The sequence below is a fragment of the Rhodnius prolixus genome, unplaced genomic scaffold, assembly GCF_049639745.1.
Source record: "Rhodnius prolixus isolate KJV_2025 unplaced genomic scaffold, Rpr scaffold_7, whole genome shotgun sequence".
Lineage (NCBI taxonomy): Eukaryota > Metazoa > Arthropoda > Insecta > Hemiptera > Reduviidae > Rhodnius > Rhodnius prolixus.
The window spans coordinates 6,324,591-6,335,888 of record NW_027411582.1 but is presented as its reverse complement, the minus strand read 5'-3'; the positions used below and the strand labels follow the sequence as shown (position 1 = coordinate 6,335,888).

At 31.6% G+C, this 11,298-nt stretch overlaps 1 protein-coding gene across 5 annotated transcripts; it reads left to right on the top strand.

Annotated features, from left to right (window-relative positions):
• The first annotated feature begins 336 nt into the window (after positions 1–336).
• Positions 337–11,275, top strand: LOC141446842 (probable cytochrome P450 6a17). 5 transcript variants are annotated; one of them, XM_074113706.1, is made up of 7 exons: positions 337–478; positions 3,294–3,655; positions 4,642–4,879; positions 4,971–5,203; positions 6,341–6,559; positions 7,128–7,361; positions 10,088–11,275. In XM_074113706.1, the coding sequence occupies exons 2-7, from the start codon at positions 3,295–3,297 to the stop codon at positions 10,144–10,146; spliced, it is 1,344 nt and encodes a 447-aa protein (XP_073969807.1). In that variant the 5' UTR covers positions 337–478; position 3,294; the 3' UTR covers positions 10,147–11,275. The 5 variants fall into 5 exon arrangements, with proteins under 5 accessions (XP_073969807.1, XP_073969806.1, XP_073969802.1 ...); XM_074113705.1 differs by lacking the exon at positions 10,088–11,275 and having other exon boundaries at positions 5,124–5,203; positions 7,118–7,355; XM_074113701.1 differs by lacking the exon at positions 10,088–11,275 and having other exon boundaries at positions 338–478; positions 7,118–7,355.
• Positions 11,276–11,298: the final 23 nt, after the last annotated feature.

Genomic DNA, 11,298 nt, shown 5'->3' with positions numbered 1-11,298 from the left:
AGCTGCTTCAGATGCTTCTTTCAACACTGCGATTTTATTAAAATAAATTGAATAATGTTGCGAAATATTTTTTTTTTTTTAACACAAATTCTAAAATTCAAGAACTTTTAATTATGTGAACTACAGATGTATTTGTATTTAATATGAATGCTCCATAATGATTGCAGGGCGCTCTCGATAAAATATTAATCTTAAAAATTTGACAAGAATTCAATACTTCTTGCAAAATAGTTGGTCTAAGGAAGAGAGAATTTTTATGAAAAATATTTTGTCTACTACGCCTCAAGGATGAATGAATGAATTAATTTTTTTGTTGGATTTTAGTCTGTAATCATCTCCCTCCTACGAATTTGACAGGGCCATTCCCCACTTGCGTATCACAAGCAGCACTTGAATTGACCAAAAATGTTCTAATTATTATTTTTTAGTTGGTTATAAAAATTTGAGTAATTTAGAAAATAACATCATTAAAATTAAAGTAAGTGAAAATATTTAATAAGTTTGTTATTTTTTCTTTAAGAATGATTCTCTAGTTTCACTTCTATTACTTGTGGACGTTCTACTTTCTGTATTCCTATTTCGAGGAGGTATTTGATTCTTGGCCCAAATGTTTGGTGTCGAATTTTCACTGGAGGTTTTCTGATTTTGAAAAAGTGTTTTTAGAAAAAAAAAAAAAAAAAAAAAAACGAACCATCGCGATTCCCAAACTTAATACCTATATCGCTTGCCTCTCCGCAAGGTATCCGACTAATATAGTAACTAATAAAAATCTAATAGGTTTGTTTTAAAGTGTCGTGTTAATGTAAAGATTAGTCCAATCCCTTTTATAATGTTAAAGACAACTGGTAATAAATAACTTAGTATTGAGGAAAAAGATTAATACAGTTAAATAAAGAAATTAACAATCAAAATTAAAGAACTTTAAAGAATGAAATAAGTATGAAAATAAGTATAAGTAAATTTGTAAATAATAAATTCTTAGTAGAAAATGTATAAGATTGAAATAGAACAATCTAAGAAGGTTAATCCATTAGAAATGAGGAAGAAACTACATGAATCATTTTAGAATTTCGAAACAAAAATGATTAAAAAAGACGGTGAAATAAAAATCACTTAAACAATTGAATATGATTAAATAAGCCTTTATTTGATACAATAAAAATAATTTCAGGTTTTATTTGTTGCCAATTTCGCTGCAGAACCCTTGGGATATGTGTAAACTTTGTAAGAGCAACCATCTTGGGAGGGTAACTCCCAAGTTCTTGAACTGATTAACCTATTGGTGTATTGTTGTTCATTGTTTTTGGTGACTGATTTATAGTTTCAATAGGATGAAAAAATAAATGCCATTTCAGTCGAGTAAAATTTATTTTGCCGAGCTTTCGACCTAGGGACTAGGTCATCTTCAGTGCTAGTTTAGAAAGTAATACTTTTACATTTCAGGGTTGGTGTGTCTTCTGTCTGGACTTCTGGTTTTGTTCATGGACATCAACTTGAGTCCACGAACAGACAAGACAGAAGACACACCAACCCTGAAATGTAAAAGTATTACTTTCTAAACTAGCCCTGAAGATGACCTAGTCCCTAGGTCAAAAGCTCGGCAAAATAAATTTTACTCGACTGAAATGGCATTTATTTTTTCATCCTATTGGTGTATCTTTACAAAAATCTGTGCTTTGAATCAGCCTGTTTTTACCACCTACTATGAATTATTTTTGATTTGGCAATATTAACTTCGTAAGGTAAGGTCCTCGCGACTTAAGAGTCTAGCAAAGTTATATATATCACATCGTCAGCGTACGTTAACGATTTAATTGTATTTCTTCCTACTCTTTTGTCAAGTAAATGGGCCTCAGCGGGCAACCTTTGATTCACTTAGAACATTTCAGAAATACCGCAATTATGGTTGTTTTTAAGTTTGAATAAGTGTGCAAGGTTACGTCCAATTTAGTTTTAGTTTTAGAATTCACAAAACTCGAAAGAACTTAACCTCCTAAGTGAGTGCAGACCTCTTTATACTGGAACTGTATTACTTCACGAAGTTTCGGTAGCTAGTGATAGAAATAGACCTCCCAATGAAAACTTCTGGGGATTTACGCAATAAAAATCGTATTAAAAGGGCTTTAGAAAGAAGCTTAACCTGCAGTAGCTCCTGAAAACCCCTGAAAAAAAATTGTCCTTTTTCTAAGTTTCAAATGAAATTGATAGCCATTTAAGAGAAACACTTACAAGGTAACCAAGCTTTAGAATAACATTGTTTGAGTTTGTTTTATTGGCTGAGACCTTGGTATCAAAGCGGAAAATGTACAAAATGATAACCGAATTAGAGCAATCCGCGACTTTTTTCTTAATTTGCGTCCATACTCTTAAAAAAAAAAAATGTTCAATGGAGACCAAACTTGGAGTCAGTGAAAACTCATAGTTAAAACTTTTATTCTGCAAAATTTGATTGTTCAGTCTTAATAAATTTTAGCACTAAGGAAGGTTACGTTTAGTCTGAGAATGAACGTTTACTGAGAGTGTTCTTCAATAGGCGAAATACCTCACCTTGTTTTTTTTTGGTGATTGAGACATAATACCCACTTCATTGTTTACACATATTTTTCGTCACAGAGAGGGGAGAGAATTTATAAATGCCTGTTGCGAAATACCATCACACATCGACGCTTTTTCAAAAGTGATTAGCCAGGCAAAGGTACTGTACAAATTTTGATCAAGTGTGGATTCTTATCAATACAAGGGTAAGTGTTAGCATTGTTGGAATTCCAAGTTTTAAAAAATTGAGCTGCAAGTACGATTTTAAGGGATAAGCAAAGAATTTTATGAACTGCAGCAAATGATTTCCTCAAATCTTAACTCACAAATCCCGAAAGAAATGAATTATTGTTCGGAACAGATGATAATCTGATGGTTCTATATCGTGCCAAAACATTGAACAGTTGAAAGTGCACGCAATTTTGTTACAAAAATGATTTGGGTCTTCTTTCTTTAGATGCAGTAGCAGTTTGTTTCATTTGTTTAGTTGCTGTCGTTTTATTAGGGGACTAAGTAACTCACTTGTCAATATTTATTCCAAGGTATCGTACACATCGCTCTTAGGGGAAAGTTGGCGGATGTTACTGAGTTGTACCAGACGGAAGTAAATCTAAAATTAAAAAGAGAACTTTTTTTTTTTATTGACCATAACTAAGCTGATTGGCCATGACTTAGCAACTAAAGTTGAACCCTTTTCATAGCTTTTTACAATCCCCACTGAACAATTATTATGTATGTATTTCTCTCATTTATTTCAGAATGCTTATAATAATACTAGCCGTGATTGCTCTGGGCTTACTATGTCTACTGGATTACTACAAGCGACAATTTTGGATGAGAAAAGGTGTCCCAAACTCCTCATCAATACCATACTTCGGTCATGTCTGGCGAATAGTATCACAACAGAATACCATTCTAGGAGTTTATGAAGCGGACACTCATAGATTTCCAGAAGCACCTTATTTTGGTGTATATGAATTCTGGCGTCCAACTTTAGTCGTACAAGATTTCAATCTTATTGAACACATATTGATAAAAGATTTTTCACACTTTTTGGATCATCCAAGATGGGTGTTTGATGTAAGATCAATTATGCATGATAGTCTCTTCAATATGAAAGGTGATATGATTATTTTGTTTTTAAATTTAGTTTTTGTAATCTTAATATTTATCACGAACTTTTCGTGAACTTCTGCTTATTTACGCTCCCACGTGTTTCGCACGTTTAAGTTCTCTTACACTGTTTATTATTTTTGGTGACTGAATCATAGTTTTAATAGGATGAAAAATTAATGCCAGTTTTAGTCATTATAAACTTTATTATTCCGAGCTTTCGACCAAGGGACTAGGTCGTCTTCAGGGCTAATTTACAATATACTGTTTTACATCATTATAGATTTGGTGTGTCTTCTGTCTTGTCTGTTCATGGTTCACAGACCGATCATGATTCAGTCCATGAACAGACAAGACAGAAGACACACCAACTCTATAATGATGTATAAAACAGTATATTTGTAAATTAGCCCTGAAGATGAACTAGTCCCTAGGTCGAAAGCTCGGCATAATAAAGTTTATAATGACTGAAACTGGCATTAATTTTTTCGTTCTCTTACACGTTTTGTTTAAGTTACCGCAATCAGTGATTAAAATTATTTTTGGAAAATTTCTTAAGTATTGTTTCGCTCATATCACTACAGCTGCTTCAGTCCCGTTTAAAGAGAATCTTGTAAAGCCATTCCATGTGCGTCACGTCTACAATTACTTGGGAAATCAAGGTCATACATTTTCCAGAATATAGAAATCTCTTCCTACCATTCCGGGAAAATAATTTAAAAGATATTTAAAAGTAATGAATGTATCTGTATGTAATTTCACGTCAAGTTTAAAGAATATCTCTTTAATATTTTCCGAGAAAATTCCTACAGAATCTTATTCAAGATAAATTATTCAGAATTTTACATTGCGATAGAAAAATATTATTAACTGATATTATTAAGTAATTTTAAAAAAATTAGAATGGTTAAAGCTAAGAAAATTGTATTCCTACACACAAAAAAAACAAACACTACAACTTAAAATTTTGTCTGTGTGAAATTATTTTTTAAGGTGAAAAATGGCGAGCTTTGAGATATCGTATGATACCATGGTTTACATCAAATCGAATAAAATCTTTATTTCCATTTTTGCTGAAATGTGTGACTCCTCCTAAAGAAGAATTTGAAGCCATGGCATTTCTTAGGCAAGTGGCAGCCGATGCAATCTCAACATTTTTTGGAATTGAACTTTCTGATAAGCAAGAACTGCAGGAAATGAACAAACGATTTCATGACGTTTCAAATTTCAAGTGAGATATTAGTGCTTTTAATTTGTGTTTTTGAAAATAATTTCAACGTAAAATGGAGTTTTTATTTATTTATTTATTTATTTATTTTAAGATATTATAAGCTACTTTTAGTGGAACATTTTGCCAAATACACAGATTTGCTGGGATTAACCTTATCTAATCGCAGTACAGATCAGTTTTTTAGAAATTTGATTAAATCTTTATTTTCTAACAAGAACCATTCTTTGGTGCAACGAATGGACAGATTGCTAAACGACAGAAAAGTGCGAATGAGGAAGAAGGATCTGTATACAAAGTCTGCAGAAGATGAGGTCTTTTCTTATGGTAAATAATCATTTATATGTTACTTTTATTGAAATATATTGCTACCATTACGTTACAAGTAAATATGACATTCCAAGTTATAACACAAAATCAGGAATAGAATGAGAAGATGCCTTGAGGAGCCCATTATCATGAACTCTTAATACCTTTTTTCTTTTGAGTCTCTTTGGAGAATTAACTGGTGCCATGTTCTCTCAAAGGATTGAAGTAAGCAGTTGTAAGAGAAAAGATATTAGAGGAAAATGAGTTCTTTGCAAGTTCGTCGCCAAAAGGGATTTTAAGGGTTAAAGCAAAGAACGGAATATTCTTATTTTTTGAGAAATTTTGACGCATGATTGCATGCATACGGACATGTTGAACTGCATATTTCAAAACTTTATAACCAAATTAACTAATTAATTACTAATTGGTTATTGGTAGTTGTAAATGTTTTCTTTTGTGGCATTTTGAATCGACTTGCAAGATTTCCTCATTAGTCTGTCCAACTAATAAAGTATTTCTTCTACAGATGTATAGAGACTTGGTTGATCAAAATGGGAGTTTTGATTTTGTAAACTTAGTTTAGTTTCGCCATTCTTAGTAACTTTCGCAAAGACGTACGTTTTTTAGATGCTGAAGGACCACCTTTGGCTAAATGAAACTGCTACTCTAGATAGCTGATCTAAATTATTGTCTGGTAGGTCATTTAAATTTACTTAATGAGTTCCCCCCTTTCTGGGTGACTTCGTGTCTCTAATATTCTGTCTCACCCTTAGCCCTCTCTTAATCCTGTTCCCTCCATCTGCTCACCAATATGCTTCACCAATGTCTTTGCATTCTTCCTCCTATATCCTCACCTCTCTGACCACCTTCCTAGGACCATTTACTCAATATCCGCTCCGCTTAAGCTTTCTTTTCACCAACTTTTATTCAAGGTTTCTTTTACGTTTATTTTCTTAATCCTCACCCCTCATTTTTCCATTCAGGTCTTTTGTATACTGCACATCCAATAGTTTACTTTTTTACATATCTTCTGCGTCGTGGCCCAAGTTTCCGCTCTATAGTTATGGATTAATTTAATTTTAATAACAACTCTGTTTGATCAAACATAATCGTTTATAAAATCAATTATTAATTATTTTAATATTTGTTTTACAGAAGTGACGGAAGACATTTTCATCAATATTGTTGGGCAAATGTTTATAGCTGGCCTGGACACAACGTCAAACACTATGACCTGGCTATTGTACGAACTAGCCATGCACCCCGAAATACAGGCTAAAGCCCGTGAAGAAATAAGAGACTGTTTAAAAAAGCATGGTGATTGGACTTACGATGCTGTTCAAGATATGAAATATGTGGCCGGTTGTATAAATGGTAAAAATGTTTTCTTTGGATTAACGAAGTTAAAGTAACTAATCCTTAAAATTCAATCTCGGCGGTGCAGTGGGTAAAACTAAAGAAAGCTGGATATAGAAGGCTGTGACTTATACTATTATTATAAGTGGTGATGGAGGAGGTTCCATTCTCCAGTCGGGTTACATTGTTTCAAGTGTTTACCAGTTGAATTCTGGAGAAGGAAATATCTTCAAAGAAGATTCTAGGATTCTGTAAAAAAAATGGGTTAAGAAGGAAAGCACGCTGTGAGTTGAACCGTTGTATTAGGAAGCATAGTTTTCTTTTACAAATTTTCGAAATTCAATTTGAATGAAAGTACATGTTATTTACACCATGAAACGTTCTCTTAGCGAATGAACTGTACATGTGTCTTTTTATGAATGAACAGAATATTTTTAAAACAAAAATTATCTAAAACTGCATTTACTGCCTAAATGAAATTAAGCAGGTGTTACAAAGAACAGTCATTTAAGAACAAATAAACTTGTCCCCGTTATTGCTACTCTTTTCATTTTGTTTATTTTTTATTTTTTGTAGAATCAATGAGATTTACATCCGACAATTCCATTTCTATTTCGCATGTGTACTACAAAATATACAACACCAGATGGTTTAACTATAGACAAAGGTACTAAGATTGTGATACCAGCCTTAACTCTCCAGATGAATCCATCTGTCTATCCTGAACCAGAATTGTTCAAACCTGAAAGGTTTAGTTTTGAAGAAAAAAACACGAATTTAAAATGGTTACCATTTGGTGAAGGACCACGGAAATGCCTTGGTAAGCTGAATAGAAAAATATCTTACATAAGTCAAATATTTGCACTTCTATTTGAAGTGGAGTTCTTAAACAGAATTGTATTTTCGAAAAACAAGGTCAAGTGCATCTATGAATCTATAAGTCATTTATCTATAGGTTGTCTATAAGCCAAAAAGTTTCGAAACGATCTCATACATTAGAGATCTTTTTCCAAAGTAGCTTGCTTCATTTGAAGGCTAAACGCATCATTAACAGGAAGTGACATGCCACTTCTACAGCGGCATCCCAGAGAGTATTTCTTCCCAAAAATTAGATGATTTATGTATAATCTGATTCTCATCAATTTTCTCTTACATAAGAAGTCATACTTGCCATACTTTCGATACACCGTTTTCATTGCATTTCTCATTTCCAACACTTGGAAAATACAATACACCATAACACAATTCATTTAGGTAGCTACTACTTGGGGTTAAGCAATCCCACAGGTAAACACCAACTCATTATTCGCTTATAGTCTTTTTAATTATGACTACAAATAAAGTACAACATAATACTCTCCTTAATGAAAGCCAAAACAGGGAATTTTTCGAAAGTTGTAGATACCTTGAGCGAAATCAATTCATTATCTGAAATTGGCGTGTGTTTTTTCTGTGGTTTTATATTGCGGTTTTCAGGTCTTGTTCTCTTCAGTTTTACGTAAGAGGAATTCAGTCGTATGATCATATCGGACTAGCGATTGAGAATTTTACTGCGAACACTCATTTAAGGTAACACTTAATATGAAACAAAATTTACTTGTGGGCTAAACATCTTTAAAACTTAAAATAACTAGAATTTTACTGCGAACACTCATTTAAGGTAACACTTAATATGAAACAAAATTTACTTGTGGGCTAAACATCTTTAAAACTTAAAATAACTAGAATTCCGCGTAAAAAAGAACTAGTTTCAAATAGGTCAATTACCGTCGTTCAAATTCACCAAGGATAATTGAGGAATTAAAAAATACTATTCATGTTATTTAAACATTGTTCAGATATGAAGAATAGAAATAAATTGGCCTTGTAACCTATAACAGAGGTTTTTAATTTGTATTTTCTTTAAATTCTCATAAAAGTATATGGTTGGAGGTTAATTAGTATTGTCCTGATAACAACCACTTATACTAGATATTATTGTAAAAAATCATATGTGAACATTAAACGTCTTCCTCGTATTTTAATTCTCAACGTTATAAACGTTTTCTTCAAACTCAGTAAATTTATTTCATTTGAAAGATAGGTAATTGTCAAGTAAATAAAAAATTTAGTACACTAAACTGTTTGTAATATCGTACATTGCATTGAAATGTTACTTTAAAGGGAAAGGGGTCCCTACCCATCTTCCAGAACTGTTTTTTGCTACACATTCAATCCTCATTAAAAGTATATAATTGAAAGATCTGTGCAAGACGACAAATTGGTACTTTTGGAGAATGAGTGCCTATACTCTTTCCTCAATGGGATTTTTCTTGCCAAAACAATTCAACCAAAAGTTATAGATTATTTGTGCTACAATTTAAGAAGTTTAAAGAAATTCATTCGAACCCATTTTTTTCGAAAAACACAAGGAACCATTCTGTAGTAGTGGTATTTCCGATCAAGGAATATTCTTCCATTAGTTACTGCCAGGTTCACGTAGAGTGAATATCGAAGTACAAAGTAAAGAGCTGAGATGTTTTGTTTTTGAGTTGAAATGTTCCCTCTCATTTTTCTTAGACTTTTGATATATCGATGAAAACTCTCTATCGAAAATTTGTTTAAATTGCCGAAGTATTAGATTGTTTGATTGAGTTAGTAAATTAGATTGGTTATATAGAATAAAAGACACAACTCTTTATTTCATATTTCTTCATTCGCTTATTTTTGTTTATTGCATCAAATTAGATTCTTTTAAATTTTTTCTTTCTCAATAACTTTCGGTGAGACGATTCGCATTTGTGCCGATCATTCTCTGTAGCGTATATTTCACTAAACATTCGTTTTTATATGCTAATAGTATGACAATATGAAATTAATTTTCTTTCTAGTCTAATGTAATACATGTATAACAAATAAATTTTCCAGAATTATAAAATTATTTGTATCTTATACCATAGTTTTTTTAAGTCACGGAAAGGTCAGAATAAATACCACCTTAACGTGCCCACAAAAAGGACCATTTTTATCAAACCCAGGGTATTTTTTTTAAATTTGTTTTTAGGACATCTCCAAATAAAAGGAGTTGACACAGTAAAGAAAAACAATACCTTTACAATATTAGAAAATTATAATCATAAACTTCGCTTATGACTCAAATAAAAAGTAAAACAAACTTTTCGAATATAACTTCTACGTACATATGTGTTATTTCAGACTCATAATTTTATGTTATTGATTCTTATCTCTTGATCTACCCTTCAAATAACATGCTACGTAAAAATAAAAGTTGTTAAATTTCCCTTCTCTATCCGTAAAGAAAATGTTTTAGATGTTCTGTTTCATTTAAATTCGTTGTAATATAAATATATATATATATTTCTTACTTTAAAGAGAAAAGAGTGGTCACTCGACATAAAACTGATTACACTGTCTACCTATTGAGCATTCACATAGCAATTGAGAAAATGATCTTTGCACTTATTTCCAACTTTTTTGAATTCCTAATAATATGATATCTCGAGTGTTTTACTAATAATAACTTTCATCAAATTTTCATTTATTCAGATGAGGTTCGCCCAGATAGAAATGAGATGTATGGTGGCCAGGATTTTGGAAAATCATGAATTAATTTTCAGTGAGAGAACAAAATTTCCAGTTGTAAATAATGATAGAACATTTTTAGGGAGACCATTGAATAAAATTTTCGTAAAATTGCAAATGGTTGCTTAAAAATGACTAAAATAATTTGTTTATATTAATAATTTGAAACATGTTTAATCATGGTTTCATATAAAAAAAAAAAAGTAACAAAATAAGAAATTTGAAATAAACAGCGTGATGTATTCTTATCTCGGTAAATGTTATGAACTATCAATAATCGCACCTCAAGAGACCTTTATTGGTTACGATATTGCCACTGTGCCCCGATAGCCAAGCGATTAGAGGCGAGGCCTGCAAAACTAAGATGTATTGTGGTACTAAGTGCGAATCCTGTTCTAGGCCTTGGATTTTATTTAATGGTTCATAAAAATAATTTATAGTAAAGTATATATAGTTAGCAAGCCACAGCACATAATTCAATAATGGACTTCCTGTTATATCTATCGTTTTATGTATTTTTGTGTTAACTTAGAATTTGTGCTATAAAATAGTTGATTTCAATATTATACGTTTTGACTTTACTAGAATCATTTTTTAAAACCCTATTAATTCGGCAAAGTTGCCAAATTGCAAAACACTGAATTGGTCTAGTTCGGAATAGTCAGCGTAAATTGTACACTGAGGAGACGATCGAAGATACTTGCATATCTTTCTCATTGCTTGATCAAGGGTCTGTGTTTACGTTGATTTCTTCGGACAGCATTTCTTTACCACACGTTTGGTGGCCACCAGCGCCATACCGGAGAGCCTTGACAATTTGCACAGAAACCCTAGGGTTTAGATGTCATCTATCTAATAAAGTCGATCTCAAGAGTTTATACTCAATATTATACAAATCATTAATGACGTACTCAGGTTTAATTTTTTTTTTGATATGTTTTTATAATTAAAAAATTGAATTTAAATTATAATTAATTAGGTATTTAATCATTGTATTAAACTTGTATATAAATGAATACATCTTGCTTTTTTAACATATTTTTATTTTTTATTTTAATGATTATTTAAATCTGTGACGGATGAAAAACAAGATTTATGATAAATATAGAGATTATATAATCTTAATAATAATAAATTTGATATTTACAAGGAGTTATTCATTCTGTTTCCTCACT

Coding starts and splice junctions, on each gene's coding strand:
- LOC141446842 (XM_074113706.1), top strand. CDS start 3,295: ATGCTTATAATAATACTAGCCGTGATTGCTCTGGGCTTACTATGTCTA. Junction 4,880..4,970: donor CATGACGTTTCAAATTTCAA/GTGAGATATTAG, acceptor ATTTATTTTAAG/ATATTATAAGCTACTTTTAG. Junction 5,204..6,340: donor AGATGAGGTCTTTTCTTATG/GTAAATAATCAT, acceptor TTTGTTTTACAG/AAGTGACGGAAGACATTTTC.